General features: G+C 44.7%; 1 protein-coding gene across 1 annotated transcript in view; it reads right to left on the bottom strand.

Annotated features, from left to right (window-relative positions):
- Window positions 1-25,647, bottom strand: part of CSF3R (colony stimulating factor 3 receptor) — a 151,323-nt gene that overhangs the window by 56,820 nt on the left and 68,856 nt on the right. Inside the window, exons 7-11 of the mRNA XM_073562641.1 lie at window positions 19,665-19,818; window positions 13,637-13,719; window positions 11,851-12,061; window positions 5,740-5,919; window positions 2,558-2,656 (exon numbers count right to left, since the gene is read on the bottom strand). Coding sequence (XP_073418742.1) covers window positions 2,558-2,656; window positions 5,740-5,919; window positions 11,851-12,061; window positions 13,637-13,719; window positions 19,665-19,818 — 727 coding nt within the window. The remainder of the gene's footprint in view (window positions 1-2,557; window positions 2,657-5,739; window positions 5,920-11,850; window positions 12,062-13,636; window positions 13,720-19,664; window positions 19,819-25,647) is intronic.

Consider the following 25,647-nt stretch of genomic DNA (forward strand, 5'->3'; position numbering starts at 1 on the left):
TGTAGATGGTGAGGTAGTGTAGAGAGGAGGATGTAGCAGAGCTGGGTGAGAGGCGAAGAAGGAAGGTAGATGAGACAATCACATGTAGTTCCAAAGGCTTTACTCACAGTCTGGTGCGCACAGATGCCCGCTTCAATGCTGCGTTCTCCAGGTGAGGTGTCCTGACAACTTCCAGATAAGATAAAGTACACCCTTCCAGCCTTCCCTGTCAATATGTACCTTTCTTGGCCGTCTCCACACAATATGCTGCTTTTACTTCTTCCTTCCAGGACTTTGCAGTTATCGTTCTGGGCCAGCAGCTGCGAATCCTGTCAGACAATGCCTCGCCATTTCTGTGATCCTATATAGCCGCCTTTCCAGTCGGACTAACTGTGGTAGGGGTGATGGTCCATAAAGTAACCAAAGCTATCGGCTTGCTAGTAGCGCCCTGAGGTACGCGGACTAGGCTAGGGGCCATTCCCTTTGCGATCAGTTTCCCCCTCCACCTGACCTGTAGTCAATGTGGATCAGGGACCCACGGGGAGTATGCTCCAGTCGTGTCCCAGAAGAACCTTCTTTCCTTTGGGGAGCTTCCTTTGTAATCCATTCAGTCCAGCAGCCTCTAATCAGTAGAGCTGCTGCAGACACGTCCTTCTCCTTTCCTCCCTCAGAGGGATCTCAATCTTGCTTTCTCTCCTGTTCTCGCTCTCAAGCTACGCTCCGCCCACCTCCCAGCACTCTTCGTGTTCCAAGCAGGGGCCATAAAGGGGCTCTGCTACACTAATGTGTGTGGGATGTGGGTGTTGGAGTCTGGTAGGGTGCATTCACCTTACCTGGTCGTGGGATACCATACCTCTGGGTGAGGTGCAGTACCTCTGTGGCGATTGGACCCTCAGGGGCGCCACACTTGCTCTTGGCGGTTAGTAGGTCATTGGTGACTTTAGTAAGGGCAGTTTCAGTTGAGTGCTGCAGTCGGAAGCCTGATTGTAAGTGGTAAAAGAGGGAGCAGGAGGAGAGGTGGGAGGACAGTTCAAGGTGGACATGTTGTTCCAGTAGTTTTGAGGCGTAAGGGAGAAGAGATATCGGGCGATAACTAGACACAGAGAATGGATCAAGGGAGGTCTTTTTGAGGATGGGTGTGATCGAGGCATGTTTGAAGGATGAGGGGAACACACCATTTGTAAGTGAGAGGTTGAAGAGGTGTGTTAGAGTAGGGATGAAGACTGTGGCGAGGTTAGGGATGAGGTGGGACGGGAGCGGGTCAAGCTAGCAAGTGGTGAGATGTGATCTTGATTAGAGAGTGGAGAGTTGATCTTCTGTCATGGTGGCGAAGTTGGTTTTGGAGGAACAGGGCTGAGCAGCTAAGAGGGGCATTGGGGGCTGTGGGCCAAAGCTTTCTCTGATCGTATCAATCTTCTGCTTAAAGAAGGAGGCAAAGTCTTCAGCGGTAATGAGAGAAGAAGGAGGTGGTGCTGGGGGACAGAGTAGAGAATTGAAAGTATTGAAAAGCTGTTTAGACTTGTGAGACAGGGAGGATATGAGAGATGAGAAATAAGTTTGTTTTGCAGCAGTGAGCGTGGACTTGAAGCTGGTGAGGGACTGCTTGTATGTGGTTAAGTGCTCGACAGAGTGGGATTTCTTCCATCTCCGCTCAGCAACCCTGGAAGCCCATCTCAGTTCTTTGGTGAGGCTGGTCAACCAGGGCTGCCTGTTGATTGTACGAGTTTTGCTATGTGTGAGGGGGGGGGGCCGAATCAAATGCTGCTGTTATTGTAGTGTTATAAAAGGTGGCAGCAAAATCTGTGTCATGAAGTGAAGATATGTCTGTAAGAGGGAGGAGGGAATCAGAGAGCGATTGTAAATAGAGGTGTTTGAGATTTCTGCGAGGGTGAGCGAGTTTGTGGAGTGGGGGTCGCGCACTAGGAGAGAAGAGGGAAGAGAATGTCAGTAGGTTGTGGTCAGACAGGGGAAGGGGTGAGTTAGTGAGATTAGTAAGGGAACAGAGGCGGGTGAAGATAAGGTCCAGCGTGTGATCATCTTTGTGAGTGGCCACGGAGGACATTGAGTGAAGCCAAAGGAGGCAGTGAGCGATAAAAGTTTAGAGGCAGCCGGGGTGGAAGCGTCAATGAGGATGTTGAAGTCACCCATGATGATAGTGGGGATGTCAGCAGAGAGGAAATGAAGTAGCCAGGTGGTGAAGAGGTCGAGAAAGGTGGAGCTGGCTAGTTCTGGGGGGAGGTAGATGACAGCCAGCTGAAGGTTTGAGGGGGAGTAGATGCGGACAGAGTGCACTTCAAACGAGGGAAGAGCGGTAGAGGGTGGAAGTGGAATTTTTCCAGGGAAATGTAGATTAGCAGATTACAATAGGACTCATTCAGCTCTGGGAAGATGGATGTACCAAGGGGCAAATAAAGATGAAAAAAGACACAAAGGTAGAAGAGAAAACTATGCTGCGCATTGTCTGTATATTAACAATAGTCTGCAGATTCTGTGCTTTGTGGAAAATAATGCCATTGTGAGCATCACCATTTAATGATAGGTATGGTCTGAAAACTCATTGGATTCAGTTGTACATTACCTCCTTCTTTAGAATACACCTCAATTTCTCTTGCCACTCCTATGCAGTCTTTATACAATGGATACAGTCTCACAGTGTACCTCCGGAATAGTTCAATATCTGGAAAATTACAAAAACAGCAAAAGGAAAATGCTTAAATGTTAGTAATGATTTGTAACTTTTTAAAGGGAATCTGTTATCTTATTATCCTACCTCAATTGAGGGCATAATGTTGTAAGGACAGAGACCCTGATTCCAAAGATATTTCATTTACTTGGCTGCTTACTTCAGTGTTTTATCTGCTGCAGATCTAGCAGTTCCCTGAATGCTGAGCTTTGTATAACCTCACCAACACCACTGATTGACAGCTTTCTGTGTACACTGTGAATAGACAGAAAGCTTACAATCAGTGTGCGGGTGTGATTGGACTATCTGGCAGCAGGTTTACTAGTTCTCTAGTGATAATTTCCTGATTATACAACAGTGATTTTTTTTTTAAAAACTATAGCAAGTAGCCAGAAAGTGATAAATCACTGGAATCAGGGTCTCTGTTTCAACATCTTACTGCTCTCAAATTAAGTGACAAAAAGCCTGGAGACAGATTTCTTTTAGGATGTAGTATTTTAAAAAATGTTTACATCCCACTCATTTTATTATACAATTATTCTCTCTTTCTGTAACATCTTTTCTGTTCAGTGTTAACAAATTATCTTCCTTGCTCAGTTACTTAGCATTATTGTTTTTGGAGAAAGCTGGGTGATAATTATTATGGCTTCTATTACTGCCCTACAACAGATGTCATTCTTCCCCTTCTACACCCACTGCCAACCTGTCATGGAAACTCTCCTTCCCTGATCTTCTGGACCATCCAGACATCAGCTGTGCCCACCCGCTTAAAATGTACAAGCCTGGGAGGGAAGAGTTACGTGACCAGTGGCAGGTCAAAGCTCTGCAGAGACCATTGCTATCCTATTGTTAGGAGGTCTGAAACACTTGATTGCTTATCAGTATAGTCCCCTTTACAGCCAAGGAGTAAAGGCCCCGTCACACTAAGCGACTTACCAGCGATCCCGACACCGATATCAAGGTGTCAGGATCGCTAGTAAGTCGCTATGAGATCGCTGGTGAGCTGTCACACAGACAGCTTCACCAGCGATCAGCACAGCGATGCCGAGCGCCCGGCATCGCTGGCCATCCCTGTAAAAAATAGAATCAAAATAAAAAACATAGTTATTCTCACCTTCCGACGTCGCGTTCAGCCATCCTGCCTCTCTCCACGCTCCGGTCCCAGTGATCCTTTGCGAGAATGACCGCGAGATGTCACGGTCTCGAGGGATAACAAAGTCTCGCGGTCATTCGTGCAAAGGATCACTGGGACCGGAGCGTGGAGAGAGGCAGGATGGCTGAACGGGACGTCGGAAGGTGAGAATAACTATATTTTTTATTTTTTTTATTATTTTTTACACCTGATCGCTGGTCTCCCGCCTGTCACACACAGCGATGCGTGCTGGCCAGCGGGAGATCAGCAACCAAAGAAATGTCCAGAGGTTCCTTCCAGCGATCAGCGATACCGGCAGGGGGGCCGCTCGCTGATCGCTGTCACACACAGCGATCTTGCTGGTGAAATGGCTGTTACGTCACAAAAGTTGTGACTCAGCAGCGATCTCGCTGCAGAGATCGCTTAGTGAGACGGGGCCTTAAGGCTGCATGGGAAAACCTCAGTGATAACTGTCCTTGGATGGTCAGGTACATCACTGGAGCTTCTCGACTTGTAACTGAAGACAGTGATGCATGCTATTATGTGTCACTGAAGCATCTCAATCCATGAGTTTTAAAAGAGGCCAGTGGTGGATGCCTTACAGACTATTAAGACTTTTATTAAAGGGGTAGTCCACCTTTGAGCACTACTCTTCATTTACTTAAATGCATGCAATTAGGGCTAAAAAAGATGCAAGATAAAGGCCAAAGGAGTGTCCTTCATCTGGTCAGTGTCCAATAGCGTAGCAGACTGTACAATAGTATACTACACCACTGTATACTCTAAAAAAAAGTGTACATTCCAAGGGGTTGCCCACGTTTGTTGACAATTTTTCTTTCTTACTTAGATACCTGCAATGGGGCTAAAAATCATTTTCGAAATTGGGCTTCCTTACAACTTTTGCTCCGTTAACTGGGTTGATCACTTTATCTTTATTTTATCAGATGTGTGTTGAAGACATGATTTTGTGGCACTTACTATTATATAGGTATGACAAGTTTTTCTCCAGTTTGTGCAGCTTTTCTCACAGACTACACAGCTCTACTCGATAAAATGGCTGTTGATGGAGGAACATGTGATAAGACCACTCCATCAGTCTCCTCCAATAGAAAAGCAGTTTTCTCATGTGAGGCTTCTAATTGGACAAGACTGATGGACAGGACTGGTCACATGCTCATCCACCAGTAGCCATTTTATAGACTGGAGAGTTGTGAGGAAAACTGCAGTAACAGGAGCAGGAGGAGAACTTGTCATACCTATATAATAGTAAGTGCCACAAGATCATACCTTCAGCACATCGGATAAAATAAAGATAATGTGGCCAACCCCAACATGTTGGCTGAGCCATGGCCGCCCATCAATAGGTCCCACCCTCTTTTCAAAAAGTCATCAGAGCTAACTTAAAACTGCCAAAAGTTGCAAAATTGTTGTGTAAAAAAATTGCAACATTTCAAGCAGTTTTAGCTTAGAATTCGTACAAAAAACTGTTTGATGAATCATCAAGACCACAATGTTTGCTGAGGATATATTTCCTAATAGTGACTGCCTTTTCAATAGCCGGTACTGCATCCATAGCAGCTTGTCTGTGGCAGAACATTCCGGGCAGATTAGTTATGCTTTGTGATATTTCCAACCTGTCTTCAGGATAGGTCATCAATATTAGATCAATGGGAGTCTGACATCCAGCACCTCCACCGATGAGCTGATTTCGGCTTTGGAGCCTGGCAGATGCAAACTATGAAAGGAGTTGGACCTGCACAGCTTCGATCACTGTGTAGTCATCAATCTGACATTACTTATTTATCCTCCACAAGTCATTAATTTCATAAGGCCAGACTGTTGCTTATATAGCACCAACATTCCCTGTAGCAGTGAGATTTCTGAAGTGATGAAGTATTCCTAACAAAATCTGTATCACTATTTACAGCCACTAACTATGCCTTACCTTGCAGAATGGAACATGCGCTCCCTTTCTGTTCAGTTTTCCAGTATATTTCACAGTTTGGCAGCTCTGCACTTTTGTACCACTCTAGCATATAGCCCTCAGCCGAAGACTGTGGATCCCACATTACTTGCAAGCTGGAATCACCATTGGAAGACACTTGCATTCTAGACACTGGACTTCCTGTGAAACAAATATAATGCTTCTAGTAAAATGTTCTTTTGTAGTAAATTCAGCAATATAGCTCTATCTGATATCAGTAAATCCCCTGCTGGAAGGAGAAGCAATGAGACCTGTGGGGTCCGGGAGTTGAGTATTTATTGGACTGGAACTGTCTTTAAAATTCAACTAAGTAATTGACAACCTTTAGAGGGGTCATCCTAACTGGGCGAGTAATCGCCTATCCATCTAAAATACCCCTTCAAAAGCATACTGATAGAGACAGCTAAGCACATTTCTCTGGAACGATGGAAGTCCCAGCGGTTAGACCCCCAGCGATCAGCAAATTATTATCTATAGGCGGTAGCTTACCCAGTTTGGATAACCCTTTACATTACTCTCACTTATATAGAGAGAGAATAATGGGGGCCTGTCTGCCGAAAATTACTGTTCAAACTAAGCACAGCACTTTGTAGGGAACATAGCGTTAATAAAATTCGCATTTTAGGGCTCCAATTTGTTGCTGCATTTGCCTGAAATTGTTATTTTTTAAAAATGTGCTAATAATGTGCGTGGTGCAGCCGAAACATGGCTCATCAGTTCCAAGCACCTTCCCACCTACCTGATTTAGATCTACCTCTGCCTTACTCTTCAGCAATGGATTTGGACACTGCAATGTTTATTAGGGCAATATCGCCTAGGTCCTGTGCTGGGATTGAACAGACATTTTGTGCAGACAGACTCTCTATATAAAGCATAAAAAGTTGTCATCTGAATTTAATTAATTTTTCTTAACACAATATAAAAAGTATATATACACTGCTCAAAAAAGAAAAGGGAACACTAAAATACCACATCCTAGATGTCACTGAATGAAATATTCCCGTTATAAATCTTTATTCATTACATAGTGGAATGCATTGGGAATGATAAAACATAAAAATTATCAATGTAAATGAAAATTAATATTCCATGGAGGTCTGAGCGTACTCAGGATCAAAACTGGGGGGGGATTGGTTCAGGTTGTTAAAAAAGAAGGTGAGGTGTATAATTAAATAAAAATACAAAGAGCTGGGGAAACCCTATGCCAACATACAAAGAGTGGGGAAAAGTGAATAAAAACTGACTAAATCCGAGACCCTTTGAGAATCTATGTGTTGGACAGATTAGACTTGGCTTGTTGGGAGGGAATAGTATATACTCAATGAGCACACAAACAGCAGTTCCTATACTCAGAAAATATGCTTCCAGTGGCTTTAAAGAAAAACTCCTAAACCAGGAGTATATATATATGCCCGTATGTTAGGGGTATGTTAGGGGTCAAATGTCTCTTGCCATCACGCATTTATCATAAAACAATATTGCCAGCTGTGTAGAAACTTTAAATAACATGCATGAGATCTAATTTGCTCTTCCCAAAAAAGTCCCCAAAAAACACCTATTAATGAAGAAGCTCTTCATGTATCATGTGTGGCTGCTATGGTGCTCATGAGTCAGGGGAGCCCTGTCACCGGCAACCCATCCAACCCCTGGCGTCAAATTTTCAACTGTATCTGTATATACATCACCAGCCCAGCACCTGTATATACATCACCAGCCAACACCTGTATATACATCACCAGCCCAGCACCTGTATATACATCACCAGCCCAGCAACCGTATATACATCACCAGCCCAGCACCTGTATATACATCACCAGCCCAGCACCTGTAAATACATCATCAGCCCAGCACCTGTAAATACATCATCAGCCCAGCACCTGTAAATACATCACCAGCCCAGCACCTGTATATACATTACCAGCCCAGCACCTGTATGTACATCACCAGTCCAGCACCTGTATATACATCACAAGCCCAGCACCTGTATATACATGATCAGCACCTGTATACATCACCAGCCCCAGCCCCCAGCCCCTGTATCTGTTACCAGCCCCAGCCTCCAGCCCCTGTATCCGTCAACAGCCCCAGCCTCCATCCCCTGTATCCGTCACCAGCCCCAGCCTCCAGCACAGCACCTGTAAATACATCACCAGCCCAGCACCTGTATATACATCACCAGCCCAGCACCTGTAAATACATCATCAGCCCAGCACCTGTATATACATCACCAGACCAGCACCTGTATATACATCACCAGCCCAGCACCTGTATATACATCACCAGCCCAGCACCTGTATGTACATCACCAGTCCAGCACCTGTATATACATCACAAGCCCAGCACCTGTATATACATGATCAGCACCTGTATACATCACCAGCCCCAGCCCCCAGCCCCTGTATCTGTTACCAGCCCCAGCCTCCAGCCCCTGTATCCGTCAACAGCCCCAGCCTCCATCCCCTGTATCCGTCACCAGCCCCAGCCTCCAGCACAGCACCTGTAAATACATCATCAGCCCAGCACCTGTATATACATCACTAGCCCAGCACCTGTATATACATCACCAGCCCAGCACCTGTATATACATCACCAGTCCAGCACCTGTATATGGGTCGCCCTCGCTTCACCCAGGGCAGCGGGGTACTCGGTACTGGGCCGGGGTCAAGGCGGGAATGTGTCACAGCAGCGGTGACGCGGTCCATGGCCCTGGGCGCCCAATATCAATGGTGCTGATGTTAATGGTGTTAAAGTTTATATGAATAGTTCGTGAGGCCACCCGTGGTATTTGGCAAGTGAGGTGTTAGCCAATGCTGCGTGCAGATCCGCTGGGACTGATGGTGTGGTGCAGCAGAGATGGTATAGCTCCCCACAGGTGGAGCTGTAGTCCCAGGGCAGTGTAGGTGCAATGGATGAGGAGAGGAGCAGAATGGTATGGAGGCTAGTACCCAGGTGTAGTGGTGCGGGAATAACTGGAGGACACTAGAGTATGCGGTTCCAAAGCTTTACTCACTGTTTGCAGTTCACACAACTGCCTGCCTCCATACTGTGTTCTCCAGGTCAGGGCTCCAGCCAACCTCCAGGCAGGATAGGATTCTCCCTTCCACACTCTGCCAACATGTACTCTACTGAATGACTCCTCCAATGCGCCTTTAGGGGCGAAGCACTCCAGTACTTAGTTACCCTGGAATGCCTCTCTCTAGGTGTTCCTAGTCTCTACTTGTATGACAGACAGCTGTAGCCTGCTCGGGGACTCCTCACTACGTCCCAGCTCTCTATTCAGTTGCTGTTGTGTCCCAAATCTATGATGGGAGCAAGGCGTTAGTGGCTCACTACTCCTCCGGTGTCTGTTGCCGGACATAAAGTTCCAATCAACCTTGGGGACCGGGCCCCGGCCTTTGCGCTCTATGGACTGGAAGGGTTCTCTCTTTCTCAACCTGCTTCCCACCGTACTTCTCTTCTACTTCGTTCCGATCTGTTCTTATGGAAGGTTAGGTTATCAATCTTATCAGTCTCTCTCTCTCTGGTCTTTCTCGTGCCAGCAGCCCAGATCACTGGGACCTGCTGCAGCACGTCCCTCAGACACCCATCTTCTCTCTCCTCTAACCAACTAACCAATAACATTCACTCTTCCCTCTCTTTTATATCTAACTCCACCCGCCTCCCCAGCACCTCTTGTGTTACGAAGCCAGGGACCACAAAAGGCACCCTATGACCTTTCCAGCATATAGCATCGATGGGTCCCTGCTGAACTATCCTGTGTGTGGGGTGCAGGTGTTGGAATGCAGAAAGGAGTTCCCAGCCTACCTGGATGGTGGGGCACTACACCTTAGGAGAAGGTGCAGTACCTCTGTGGCGACTGAAGCCTCAGGGGCGCCACATATATACATCACAAGCCCAGCACCTGTATATACATGACCAGCACCTGTATGCATCACCAAACCAGCCCCCAGCCCCTGTATCTGTCACCAGCTCCATGCTCCAGCCCCTGTATCCGTCACTAGCCCCAGCCTCCAGCCCAGCATCTGTATATACATCAGCCCCCGCCTTCAGCCCAGCATCTGTATATACATCAGCCCCAGCCTCCAGCCTAGCACCTGTATATACATCAGCTCCAGCCTCCAGCCCAGCACCTATATATACATAAGCCCCAGCCTCCAGCCCAGCACCTGTATATACATCAGCCCCAGCCTCCAGCCCAGCACCTGTATATACATCACCAGCCCAGCATATGTAGCACTCACACCTCACAACCAACTGCTGCAGGCCTGCGGCCAGGGGCGGGAGAGCAGAGCGCACTCTCTCCACCCACAAAGAACGTCCTGATGTATAATGTCAGGAAGTTCTTAACCCCTTACCCCTATGTGCGTTGCAAGCACCTTTTAAAGGGCCAGCAGCGGAAAAACGGGCCGGGTGGTCTCATCATGATAGGTTCACGCACGGCGCGCCTCTGCGTCTGGGGGGGCAGCTTCCCCCCGCCCCATGGCGGGTACGCCCATGCATGGAGGTCTGTATTTGGAATGATACTCAAAATCAAAGTGGAAAATCAAAATTACAGGCTGATCCAACTTCAGTGGAAATGCCTCAAGACAAGGAAATGATGCTCAGTAGTGTGTGTGGCCTCCACATGCCTGTATGACCTCCTTTCAATGCCTGGGTATGGTCCTGATGAGGCAGCGGATGTTATCCTAAGGCATCTCCTCCCAGACCTGTATTAAAGCAACATACAACTCCTGGACAGTCTGTGGTGCACAGTGGCATTGGTTGATGGAATGACTCATGATGTCCCAGATGTGCTCGATTGGATTCAGGTCTGGGGAATGGGCAGGCCAGTCAATAGCATCAATGCCTTCATCATGCAGGAACTGCTGACACACTTCAGCCACATGGGGTTCAGCACTGTCATGCATCAGAAGGATCCCAGAGCCCAGTGCACCTGCATGTGGTTTCAAAATGGGTCTGAGGATCTCATCCTGGTACCTAATGCAGTCAGAGTACCTCTGGCTAGCATATGGAGGGCTGTGGTGCCCTTCAAAGAAATGCCTCCTCACACCACTACTGACCCACTGCCAAACCAGTCATGCTGAAGGATGTTATAGGCAGTAGATCGCTCTCCACGGCGTCTCCAGACTCTGTTATGTCTATCACAAGTGCTCAGTGTGAACTTGCTCTCATCTGTGAAGAGCACTGGGCGTCAATGTCAAATCTGCCAAACACTGTGTTCTCTGGCAAATGCCGGTTGTCCTGCACAGTGTTGGGCTGTGAGCACAACCCCCATCTGTGGATGGCAGGCACTCAGACTATCCTCATGGGGTCTGTTGTTTGTGCAGACACATGCACATTTGTGGCCTGCTGGAGGTCATTTTGCAGGGCTCTGGCAGTGCTCCTCCTGTTCATCCTTGCTCAAAGGCTGAGGTAGCGGTCCTGCTGCAGGGTTGTTGCCCTTCTACGGCGCCCTCCACATCTCCTAGTGTACTGGCCTGTCTCCTGGTAGCGCCTCCAGCCTCTGGACACTACGCTGACAGACACAGCAAACCTTCTTCCCACAACTCGCATTGATGTGCCTTCCTGGATGAGCTGCACTACCTGAGCCACTTGTGTGGGTTGTAGACTCCGTCTCATGTGACCACGAGTTTGAAAGCACAACTAACATTCAAAAGTGACCAAAACATCAGGCAGAAAACATTGGTTCTGACATGTGGTCTGTGGTCCCCACCTGCAGAACCACTCCTTTATTGAGGGTGTCTTGATAATTGCCAATAATTTCCATCTGTTGTCTATTCCATTTGCACAACACCATGTGAAATTGATTGTCAATCAGTGTTGCTTCCTAAGTGAAATAGATAGATAGATAGATAGATAGAGATATATACTGTAATTAATAAATTTACCCCCCACATATATTGTTCAGATACTTTTACAGTATGAAAGCTAAATATAATGAATGGTTGGTAAATCAATCTGGTATCTGGAAATTGTAAATTAGATGTGACATCATGATTTTCTATGATAATTAAATAGGTAATGACTAATAAGCCATCAATTACCCATTATTTGAATATATTATCGTCTTACCATTCCTGGCAGTGAGTGTGATCTCAGTTTCTGGAGAAGCCCCGGCGTTATTGTATGCCCATATGAAAACATTCTTCTTTTCAGTGGGCAGGGAGATGGTACAATTGAGAATAGTTGTGTTGCATAAAATATCATCTGTTTTATGTAGATCGGAGGAGCTCTTCACAATGTACCACAAATGTTCTGCATTTGCCTTACTTCTCTCCAGTTGCTGTAGAAAAAGAACACACTTTACTGATTTTATAACCCTCTGATTGTGAGTTGTGACTAGTAACATTTCATAATGTAATCATTTGATATGAAATTATTATGGATTTTTAGATTAAAGGCGTTGTCCAGTGAAAACATGTTACTTATCACCTGATCAGGTAGATGATAGCATGGCGACCTATGGGAATCCCACCGCTGGGATCCACTCCAATAAGCATGTTGGGGAATTTTTATTCCCAATGGGGAACCTTTAATAGCGTTACAAATAGGTGTGATAGGTCAGATGCCCGATTGCCACTCAATTAATTCTCTATGGCTGCTTACTACTCAGCAGCCCAATAGGGAATGAATGGAGCACTTGTTGAGCATGCACACTGCACTCCATTCTAAAGGGAATAAAAGTTCTCTATTCTTCCCATCGTTGGGGGTGCCAGCTGTCAAATCCAAATAATCAGAAAGTTATCACTTACCCTGTGAATAGGTGTAATCTTGTTTTCATCAGACAACCTCTTTAATTTGCTAATTCATTAAAGGAGTTGTCCACTACTTGGACAACCCCTTCTCATTCCTCATGTTTGGCCCCATTAAAATAAAAATACCTGTACTCACCTCCTGTGCTGGCGCTGTTCCAGCAGTGTCGGCACTCACTTTCCCAGGGCTCATGTGAGGTTGTTATGCCTGAAGACGCGGACATTGACGCCAGCAATGATTGTGCGTAGAGCTTGCATGATGTAATAACCTCACATGAGCTCCGGGAACGCGAGTGCCGACACCGCTGGAACAGCTCCAGCATCGGAGGTGAGTACAGGTAATTTCATTTAAACAGGGCAAATCATGAGGAATGAGGAGTTGTCCATGTAGTGGACAATCCCTTTATAATGTGATTAAAAAAACAATATATCTTCATGGCTTCTACCATAGCTCTTAAGAAGTATATGAGGGATAGAAGATACCACTGCTAGTACTGGAATCATGCACATGTCTATTATTGTCCCATATTTTATTTCAGCGTCTCCAACTTTTACAAGCCCATAGGGACTAATTGTTCTGCCATAAATGGATTAAAAGGTGACTAAACTTTGAAGACCCATACATAGGTTGAAACACGTTATGTTACTGGGATGTAAATTGACTTCATGTACCGTGTGGTTCCTGTACTGAACAATGACTGGACAGACTATTTAGGTCCTTGCTTCAAAGCACGATGGAGCTCAAAGTCAGTTAATGTACCGTCGGTCAGTGGATTTGACAAATAAGACATAATGTAGTGTAGTAATGATTATCTTCCATCCAAGATTATAAGCCATAGCCTTTTAAAGAGGTTAGCCCTCATCAGAGATCAGATCTCAGTAATGAGCTGGACCATAGTTATCGATTTGTTATCTTTGTATTTGTGACTTGTTCTTGCTGATAGGGAGGAATAAGGATTCTCCTTATTTACATGCATGTATGGACAGGGGTTATCTATGTCAAACTATGAACCTAATATTCCAAATTATGTTTTGTTATTAATTCTATTTCTCTTGAAATTGTAAAATTATAAAAGTCTCAAATGAGTGCGTTCTTGTAACCGTACCTTCCACATTAACAGGATTTTCAATTGACTTTCATGTGTGGCTTCCAAAATTCTCCACCAGGTCTTCAATTTTTCAGTAGCAGCTATAAAATGACAACATACTTTCAGTGGCTTATCACAGATGTGAAAGTTGGATAGTTAGAAATCAGGACAAGAGACATACTGAAGGCTCTGATGGCAACAATGTTTTAAGGAAACTATAAATAGTTTTGAAAAGTAGTCAGCAGATCCTTGACCAAAATCAATAATAACCTTGTATTACATTACTAATGAACAGAATAACCGTGAACATAATATGGCCGATACAGATAACTTGAAAACACATTCACATTTAAAAAAGGTAAAGAAACAAAATTGAATACTATTACAAAAATTAATTAATTCATTCATTGAAAAGAGGTCTAGAGATGCTAAAATGTTTTATATCCAGGAGTTGAAATTCACTTTGCAAGATTTAGAGATAGACAGGCAAGGCCGAAAAGTGTTTGCACCCTTGAAATTGTCCTAGAAAATGAAGTATTTCTCCCAGAAAACTATTGCAATTACACATGTTTTGTTATACACATGTGTGTTGTGAGCTCATTTTCTGCTCCACCAGCTGGGAGTTCTCCTTCCATTCTCCCTCTGGTAGTGACAGGAGGTAGTGAGGTTAGTTTAATTGGTAATGGTCTGCCACCTGACGAGGAGGATAGTGATTGGATCTCTGGAGTATCAGACTGGATATAAGACAGCCAACGCCCTATCCTGTTGCTGGTGATTCAGTCTGTTTCTCAGGTCTTGGACTTCAGCTCTGCTCCAGTCATCTCAAGTTAAGTTTGTTTTTTGCTAATGTTCACACTTGCTCTTGTTGGTCAACTCAGTTTTTGTGTGGTCAGCCAGCCCGGCTGGGCTGTGCTGAATTTCCACTCTTATTTATCTGTATTTGCCAATTTGTCTTTTTGTCCTTTATTAGATTGGCCTCTTTTTGCTCTTTCTCAGAATATTCCAGAGTGCTGATATAGTGGGAGAAGTCTAGTGACTTCAGGGTTAATTTTGTTATCAGAAGCGTTGGACATTATTTTTGGTAGGGTTTTTTGGCAGATTGCAGACAGTATCTTTCCTTTCCTGTCCTTTCAAGTTAGTTTGGCCCCATCGTTTGCTAAGCCTATTTTTCTGCCTTTGTTTGTGTTTTCATCTTGCTTCACCGTCAATACATGTGGGGGGCTGTCTTTCCTTTGGGGTCTGCTCTGGGGAGTTAGTTTTCCTCTTTTCTTACTTTAGGCTTATTTAGTCCTCCGGCTGTGACGAGTAGTGTTGAGCATTCCGATACCGCAAGTATCGGGTATCGGCCGATACTTGCTGTATCGGAATTCCGATACCGACTTCCGATATTTTTTCAATATCGGAATTCGGCATCGGAATCGGAAGTTCAGTTGATTGACGGCCTGACGTCATCATGATGCGCGGTGTGTGCGCATTATGATGCGCCGTCATTTCGGGCCTTCCGGGGGTCTCTGCCGGCCTGCCGGGGGGCTGTGCCGGCCTGCCGGGGGGCTGTGTGGACTGCCCGGGGTCTCTGCCGGCCTGCCGGGGGGCTGTGCCGGCCTGCCGGTGGTCTGTGCACCCTGTGGGGGTCTGTACCGGCCTGCCGGGGGGCTGTGCCGGCCTGCCGGGGGGCTGTGCTGATGTCCGGGGGTCTGTGCAAGCATCGTCCGATGGGACTACAAGTCCCATCGGGCGATGCCTGCTACCATGACAGTGATTGACACATTAGCCAATGATGGGACAGTAGTAGTCCCATCATCCGGCTAATGTGTTAAATGTAAAAAAAAAAAATACTACATACATACTACATGCATGCTACATACATACTACATGCTACATACATACTACATATATACTACATACATACTACATACATGCTACATACATACTACATGCATGCTACATACATACTACATACTACATACATACTACATGCATGCTACATACATACTACATATATACTACATACATACTGCATGCTACATACATACTACATGCATGCTACATACATACTACATATATACTACATGCATGCTACATACATACTACATGCTACATACATACTACATATATACTACATACATACTACATACATGCTACATACATACTGCATGCTACATACATACTACATACATACTACATACATACTACATGCATGCTACATACATACTACATGCATGCTACATACATACTACATGCATGCTACATGCATGCTACATACATACTACATGCTACATACATACCACATACATACTACATACATACTACATACTACATATATACTACATGCATGCTACATACATACTACATGCTACATACATACCACATACATACTACATACATACTACATACTACATATATACTACATGCATGCTACATACATACTACATGCTACATACATACCACATACATACTACATACATGCTACATATATACTACATGCATGCTACATACATACTACATGCATGCTACATACATACTACATGCTACATGCATGCTACATACATACTACATACATACTACATGCTACATACATACCACATATATACTACATACATACAATACATTCATACAATACATACATAGACATACAGTACATATAACATAGAGTAACATACTTACCAATACTTGTCACATTGTTCCCCGAAGCCATTGTCTTTCCGGAATAAATATTAACATAACAAACCACAAAAATACTCACCCACGATCCGAAGCAGTCTACGAGTGTGTCCCACGACGATCTTGGGTAGAGAACTGCAGCATCAGATGATGCTGCCGTTCTCTACGGGCTGCAGGAATCCAATGACGGAAGGTAGGTATCCTTCCGCACTGTATTCCTCCGCCACTTAAAAAAAAAAAAGTCCCTAGTCTCACTTTATGCCATTGCTGCGTGGGAATTTCCCACACAGCAATGGCATAAAGTGAGACTAGGGACTTTTTTTTTTTTTAAGTGGCGGAGGAATACAGTGCGGAAGGATACCTACCTTCCGTCATTGGATTCCTGCAGCCCGTAGAGAACGGCAGCATCATCTGATGCTGCCGTTCTCTACCCAAGATCGTCGTGGGACACACTCGTGGACTGCTTCGGATCGTGGGTGAGTATTTTTGTGGTTTGTTATGTTAATATTTATTCCGGAAAGACAATGGCTTCGGTGAACAATGTGACAAGTATTCGTAATTATGTTACTCTATGTTATATGTACTGTATGTCTATGTATGTATTGTATGAATGTATTGTATGTATGTAGTATATATGTGGTATGTATGTAGCATGTAGTATGTATGTAGTATGTATGTAGCATGCATGTAGCATGCAGTATGTATGTAGCATGCATGTAGTATATATGTAGTATGTATGTAGCATGTAGTATGTATGTAGCATGCATGTAGTATGTATGTAGCATGCATGTAGTATGTATATGGTATGTATGTAGCATGTAGTATGTATGTAGCATGCATGTAGTATATATGTGTTATGTATGTGGTATGTATGTAGCATGCATGTAGTATGTATGTAGTATATATGTAGTATGTATGTAGCATGTAGTATGTATGTAGTATGTATGTAGCATGCATGTAGCATGCAGTATGTATGTAGCATGCATGTAGTATATATGTAGTATGTATGTAGCATGTAGTATGTAGCATGCATGTAGTATATATGTAGTATGTAGCATGTAGTATGTATGTAGCATACATGTAGTATATATGTGTTATGTATGTAGCATGTAGCATGCATGTAGCATGCATGTAGTATGTATGTAGTATATATGTGGTATGTATGTAGCATGCAGTATGTATGTAGCATGCATGTAGTATATATGTAGTATGTATGTTGCATGTAGTATGAATGTAGCATGTATGTAGTATGTAGTATGAATGTAGCATGTATGTAGTATGCATGTTGTATGTATGTAGCATGTAATTTTTTTTTTTTTTTTTTTTTACATTTAACACATTAGCCGGATGATGGGACTACTACTGTCCCATCATTGGCTAATGTGTCAATCACTGTCATGGTAGCAGGCATCGCCCGATGGGACTTGTAGTCCCATCGGACGATGCCTGCACAGACCCCCGGAGCCTGCACAGACCACCGGCAGGCCGGCACAGCCCCCCGGCAGGCCGGCACAGCCCCCCGGAGCCTGCACAGCCCCCCGGCAGGCCGGCACAGCCCCCCGCAGGCCGGCACAGCCCCCCGGAGCCTGCACAGACCACCGGCAGGCCGGCACAGACCACCGGAGCCTGCACAGACCCCCTGGCAGGCCGGCACAGCCCCCCGAAAGGCCCGTACAGACCCCAGAGAGGCTGTACAAGGGCAGGAAAGGGTTTTTCTTATTCCGATACCGGAAGTCCCATAGACTTGAATGGGACTTCCGGTATCGGAATCGGCGATACCGATACTTTTTTTAAAGATCGGCCGATACCATCCGATACGATACTTTGAAGTATCGGACGGTATCGCTCAACTCTAGTGACGAGGCATCCAGGACCACCGTAGGCACGCTACACGACTGCTTCTAGTTGTGTGTTAAGATCAGGGCTCCGCAGTCTGCATAGTTACCAACCTCTCTGGTTTTCTGAGACTTAGCGTGTGTTGCTTTTTTCCTCCTCGGTGACCCATTCATAACACATGTGCATTTCCTTTATGTGTATTGGAAAAACATAAACAAGCAGAGAAAAACAGGCAAATTAGACATAATTTCACACAAAATAAGATGAGACCAAGATAGATCTTTTCGGTAAAGTACATCATTCCTTTACTGAAAACAGAAAGAGGCCTATAATGAAAAGAACACAGTACCTACAGTCAAGTATGATGGCGGTTCAAAGCTGTTTGGGGGTTGTTTTGCTGCTTCTGGCATTGGGTGCCTTTTACTGTGTGTAAGGCATCATGAAATCTGAAGATTAAAAAAAGTTTTTTGGGTTGCAACATAGTTCCCAGTGTCAGAAAACTGTGTTTGTTTCTTAGGTCATGAGTCTTCCAGTAGGACAATGACCCCAATCAGACTGCAAGAAGCACACAGAAATGGACAGAAACAAAGCACTAGAGAGTTCTGAAGTGCCCAGCAACGAGTCCGGATGTAAATACCCTTGAACACCTGTGGAGAATTCTTCAAATTGCTATTGGGTGAAGGTACCCTTCAAATATGAGAGACGTGGAGCATTTTGTAAAATAAGAGTATTACAAAATTCAGTTGAGAAGTGTAAGAAGTTTGTTCAGGAAGGGATTGATTGCAGCTATTAAAGGGAATCTGTCACAAATTTTTTTGCCTATATGCTGCCAGCACCACCATCAGGGGCTTATCTACAGCATTACAGAATGCTGTAGATAAGCCCCCGATGTACCCTGAAAGAGAACAAAAAGGAGTTAGATTATACTCACCCAGGGGTGGTCCGGTTCCGGTTCGGGTCCGGAGGGAGTCGTCCGGTCCGGCGCCTCCCATCTTGTATCGATGATGTCCTCTTCTTTCCTGCCCATCCCGGGCTCCAGCTCCGGCGCACTGCTCTGCTCTGTTGAGGCCAGAGCAGAGTACTGCAGTGCACAGGCGCTGGAACTGGACTGCCCCTGGGTTAGTATAATCTAACTCCTTTTTCTTCTCTTTCTGTAATGCTGTAGATAAGCCCCTGATGGTGGTGCCGGCAGCTTATAGGCAAAAAAATTGGTGACAGATTCCCTTTAAATCCAAAGGGTGTGCAAACAAATATTAAGTTGAGGGTGTCAACCATTTTGTCCTGCCCATTTTCGGGTTTTGCATGAAATTATGTCCAATTTGCCTTTGTTTCTCTGGTTTCTCTTGTTCTAATACACATAAAGGAAATAAACATGTCTATAATGACACATGTTTAATTGCAATAATTTTCTGGGAGAAATATTTAATTCTCTGGAACAATCTCAAGGGTGCCAACACTTTCAGCTATGACTGTACCATATATTTTTACAGCACCAGTATTGACAAATACTAATAAGTTTGTTCTATTTGTTCTAGACATCATGACTTACCAGTTTCTAAGGTAGTGACGCTAGTTGTTGGCCCCCACTCACTCCACTGACCAGTTAGATTTCTTCGAATACAACGAATCTGGAAGTCATATTTTACACCACCTAACAAGCCACAGTGGTCCATTGTTCTAACATCAACTGGTTTCTCTACACGCTAAAGACAATAAACAAGATTCAAAAAAGGTTATTTTGTTATAGTGTAATCAAGTACAGCAATGTTTTTGTGAGTCTAATAATCCAGGCTGATATTAATGTGGGTGAAAGATCCTGGCAGGACAGTGCGTGGTCACGGCATGGACCGAGTTGTGTAAACATTATCTATGTCTTATCCGCTCAGTGAACAATCACATTTAAACCAATTTGTGCACTTTATGACTTTCAGTATGCAAATAACACAATTTTATTAAAAGCACAGTATGTGTCCTCTGCTAGAACCTTTAGTCACCGTCTCAATGCTCTGCACAGGAGTGTGGCACTTTCTCTTCTTCTGCTGACTACTAGACAGGTCCATCTCAAGAAATTTCAACTTTTGTCTGCTGCTCCTGACTCACCCATAGAATACATACAGTAACAAAACAGTATGTTTTGCTGTATTTGTGCTTCTAATTATGGTTGTATTTTATGGTCCAAATATATGGTAGGTGAAGATAAATATAGCGGTGCTCATTAAAGAGTCCCTATTCTTTCTTGGAGAAACATAACACATAAAATGAAATTGTAAGACTTTTCTCAAATATGTATCATTAGCAAATCAGATACTTTTCTTAAGCATTACTGAGACACAGGTTTTACCTTACCGGAGCGAGTGCTTAAGGTCCTGTTACATTTAGCGATGCACCAGCGATCCCGACAACGATACGACCCGGTCAGGATCGCTGGTGCATCGCTAAATGGTCGCTAGTGAGCCGCCAAACAGGCAGATCTCACCAGCGATGTAGCAGTGGTCGGCGGTCGTTACCTGTCAGACGGCAGGTCTGGTGACCACTTCCTCCGGCGTCCATGGAGTCGCTCGTCGGCGACAGCAGGAAGCCGACGACGAGAAATAGAGCAGGACGATCTCGCGCGATCAGCGATATCCAGCGGGAGCCGGGTCGCAGGTAAGTGTCACATGTAGCGAGATCGCTAGCGATTTCGCTATTGCGTCACAAAATCGGTGACGATTTAGCGATACCGCTAGCGATCTCGCTATGTGTGAAGGGGGCTTTAATCTGGTGAGAGAATATTCCCTGGGGTGGAGCTGATGTTATACAACATCTGAGTGTTATATAGAACTAGTGTTTCCACCTTGTCAGGATTCTGGGTGACCAAATCTAGTTGCCTGTTTTGCTGTTTTGTTGTCTCGTTGGTTCATATAATACATCACAGTGGCTCAGTGGTTAGCACTGTTTCTTTGCAGCACTGTGATCCTTTTTTCTTATCCCACCAAAGACAACATCTTAAGCAGTTTCCCTCTTGTTTGCGTGGGTTTCCTCTGGGTACTCCAGTTTCCTCCCACACTCCAAAGACATACTGACAGGGAATTCAGATTGTGAACCTCAATGGGGACAGTGATGGTAGTGTCTGTAAAGTGCTGCAGAATATGATGGCGCTATATAAGCAATGCATAATAAATAATGGGTAAATCAGTTCAGCTATTTTTCTCATAAGTTCGCCAAAGCAAAGTATAAACATACAGAGGAAAAGTTGTGAAAGGCTTTACTTTTGTAGCTTCTTCTAACCTTTTTAACCACACACTACTCCATCTATATATATATAAAACTGAATGTATGTATGTGTGTATCACCAACCAATCACAAAGCATCTTTCATTTCACCAGAGCTGTTCAAAAGAAGCTGAGCTGTGATTGGTTGCTATGAGCAACAGTTTTCCTTGAAACCAATCACTAAGCATCTCTCATTTCACCAGAGCTGGTTAAAAGAAGCTAAGCTGTGATTGGTTGCTATGAGCAAGTTTTCCCACTTGACAACACCTCAGCAGACACTGACATGGTGGGAGAAATCTAGCATCCCGGGGAACATAAGCTCCCAGCCATTGTCTGCCCCCCAGAAAGGAGCACAGAGCACTTTGGTTTTGACCCCAGGCCTCTCTTAAAGGTATGGAAGTTAGGACCGTTCCACTCAGCTCTGTGGTTCTGACCCCAGGGTCACTTAAAGGGATCATTGGTATGGAAGTTAGGGCAAATCCACGATGCGCTTTGGTACTGACCCCAGGCCTTTCTTAAAGGGATCTCCGGTATGGAACTCAGAGCAAATCCATCCAGCGCTTTGGTACTGACCCCAGGCCTTTCTTAAAGGGATCCCCGGTATGGAAGTCAGGGCAATTGCCTTCAAATGCTCTGGTACTGACCCCAGGCTCTCTTAAAGGGATCTCCTGTATGCAAGTCAGGGCAAATCCACTCAGCTCTCTGGTTCTAATCCCAGGCTCTCTTAAAGGGATCCCCGGTATGGAAGTCAGGGCAAATCCTCTCTGCACTTTGGTACTGACCCCAGGCCTCTCTTAAAGTGATCTCCGCTATGGAAGTTAGGGTAAATCCCTCAGCATTCTGATTCTCACCCCAGGTCTCTCTTAAAGGGATCCCTGGTATGGAAGTTAGGACCGTTCCACTCAGCACTCTGGTTCTGACCCCAGGCTGACGGGATGATGTGGGATATTAGGGGTAATAGTCTGGTTGCTCTGGCTGACAAGATGATGTGGTATATTAGGGGGAGTACTCCAATGGCTCTGGCTGACGGGATGATGTGGGATATTAGGGGTAGTAGTCCGGTGGCTCTGGCTGATGGGATGATGTGGGATATTAGTGGTAGTTGTCTGCTGGCTCTGGCTGACGGGATGATGTGGGACATTAGGGGTAGTAGTCCAGCGGCTGTGGCGGGATGATGTGGGATATTAGTGGCAGTTGTCTGGTGGCTCTGGCTGACGGGATGATGTGGGATATTAGGGGTAGTAGTCCGGTGGCTTTGACGGGATGATGTGGGACATTAGGGGTAGTAGTCCAGCGGCTGTGAGGGGATGATGTGGGATATTAGTGGTAGTTGTCTGGTGGCTCTGGCTGACGGGATGATGTGGGATATTAGGGGTAGTAGTCCGGTAACTCTGGCTGACGCGATGATGTGGGATATTATAATGAATGTCGCTATGCGGAGAGGGTGGGGCTATACACTCAGCTTTATATATATACTGTATATACAGTCATGGCCAAAAGTATTGACACCCCTGCAATTCTGTCAGATAATACTCAGTTTCTTCCTGAAAATGATTGCAAACACAAATTCTTTGGTATTATTATCTTCATTTAATTTGTCTTAAATGAAAAAACACAAAAGAGAATGAAGCAAAAAGCAAAACATTGATCATTTCACACAAAACTCCAAAAATGGGCCGGACAAAAGTATTGGCACCCTCAGCCTAATACTTGGTTGCACAACCTTTAGCCAAAATAACTGCGACCAACTGCTTCCGGTAACCATCAATGAGTTTCTTACAATGCTCTGCTGGAATTTTAGACCATTCTTCTTTGGCAAACTACTCCAGGTCCCTGATATTTGAAGGGTGCCTTCTCCAAACTGCCATTTTTAGATCTCTCCACAGGTGTTCTATGGGATTCAGGTCTGGACTCATTGCTGGCCACCTTAGAAGTCTCCAGTGCTTTCTCTCAAACCATTTTCTAGTGCTTTTTGAAGTGTGTTTTGGGTTATTGTCCTGCTGGAAGACCCATGACCTCTGAGGGAGACCCAGCTTTCTCACACTGGGCCCTAAATTATGCTGCAAAATTTGTTGGTAGTCTTCTGACTTCATAATGCCATGCACACGGTCAAGCAGTCCAGTGCCAGAGGCAGCAAAGCAACCCCAAAACATCAGGGAACCTCCGCCATGTTTGACTGTAGGGACCGTGTACTTTTCTTTGAATGCCTCTTTTTTCTCCTGTAAACTCTATGTTGATGCTTTTGCCCTAAAAGCTCTACTTTTGTCTCATCTGACCAGAGAACATTCTTCCAAAATGTTTTAGGCTTTTTCAGGTAAGTTTTGGCAAACTCCAGCCTGGCTTTTTTATGTCTCGGGGTAAGAAATGGAGTCTTCTTGGGTCTCCTACCATACAATCCCTTTTCATTCAGATGCCGACGGATAGTACGGGTTGACACCGTTGTACCCTTGGACTGCAGGGCAGCTTGAACTTATTGGGATGTTAGTGGAGGTTCTTTATCCAACATCCGCACAATCTTGCATTGAAATCTCTTGTCAATTTTTCTTTTCTGGCCACATCTAGAGAGGTTAGCCACAGTGCCATGGACTTTAAACTTCTTGATGACACTGCGCACGGTAGACACAGGAACATTCAGGTCTTTGGAGATGGACTTGTAGCCTTGATATTGCTCATGCTTCCTCACAATTTGGTTTCTCAAGTCCTCAGACAGTTCTTTGGTCTTCTTTCTTTTCTCCATGCTCAATGTGGTACACACAAGGACACAGGACAGAGGTTGAGTCAACTTTAATCCATGTCAACTGGCTGCAAGTGTGATTTAGTTATTGCCAACACCTGTTAGGTGCCACAGGTAAGTTACAGATGCTGTTAATTACACAAATTAAAGAAGCATCACATGATTTTTCGAACAGTGCCAATACTTTTGTCCACCCTCTTTGTTATGTTTGGTGTGGAATTATATCCAATTTGGCTTTAGGACAATTCTTTTTGTGTTTTTTCATTTAAGACAAATTAAATGAAGATAATAATACCAAAGAATTTGTGTTTGCAATCATTTTCAGGAAGAAACTGAGTATTATCTGACAGAATTGCAGGGGTGTCAATACTTTTGGCCATGACTGTAGATATAATCATTATAATTTGTAATAACTAACCGTAGTTAGTTACTATGCCCGGGCAGCGCCGGGCTCTTCAGCTAGTAACACATAAATTTTACATTGTATTATATATAACTACATTCATCATGAAGACAGCAGCACTCATCTCACTTGTTTAATTGCTGCACATAGTGTCCCACCTTACAATGTTATCTCTGAGCTCAGAGGCAGGAATTTTCACCCACCTGTCCCGATAGTGAGATAGTGGAAAACCTAACTTCAGAACTTCAGCTTCCTTCTCTTAAAGGGAATCTGTTACCCTTTTTTTGGACTATGAGCTGCTGGCATCGACATCAGGGGCTTAGCTAGAGCATTCTGTAATGCTGTAGATAAGCCCCCGATGTAGCCTGAAAGATAAGAAAAAGAGTTAGATTATACTCACCCCGGTGTCCGGTCCGATGGGTGTCGCCGTCCGGTCCGGCGCCTCCCATCTTCATATGATGCCATCCTCTTCTTCCCTTCCTGTCGTAGCTCCGGCGCAGGCACACTGCTCTGCCCTGTTGAGGTCAGAGCAGAATCCTGCAGTGCGCAGGCGCTGGGAAAAGTCCGGCGCCTGTGCACTGCAGTGCGAAGATGGGAGGGGCCGGACCGGACCCCCGGGTGAGTATAATCTAACTCTTTTTTCTTATCTTTCAGGTTACAGTATGCTGTAAAAAAAAAGGGGGTGACAGATTCCGTTTAATTTGCCAGAACTTTTATTACTAAATACTCATTACAGACCTACAGGCAATCTTGTGCTATATGAGGCCTATTTTAAAGTAGTTTTACAGTTTTAAACTTTAATAGCCCAAAAGGCATGGAAAAAATATAACTGTGTTTACTTACCTATTGTTGCTCCAGTGCTGTCCCCCCTGCTGTTCATTGCTGATAGGGCTGCAGTGGTAATATTACACCGTCAGCACATGATCGTTGCAGCCAATCGACTGAAGCAGCAAGTGGTAAGTAATCATTTGCAAAGAGATTATGCCTTTAGGCTGTTAAAGTTAAAAACTGGAAAAATACTTTAACAACCATTCTAGAACAAAATACCTTTTTAATGTTGCTAAGTGGTAGTGATGAGCAAGCATACGTGCCACTGCTCGACGCCCAATCGACCATTGGGATGCTTGGGCACGCTCGTTACGCG

This window comes from Dendrobates tinctorius, unplaced genomic scaffold, assembly GCF_039654945.1.
Source record: "Dendrobates tinctorius isolate UK_male_01 unplaced genomic scaffold, ASM3965494v1 ptg000015l, whole genome shotgun sequence".
NCBI classification, from domain to species: Eukaryota; Metazoa; Chordata; class Amphibia; order Anura; family Dendrobatidae; genus Dendrobates; species Dendrobates tinctorius.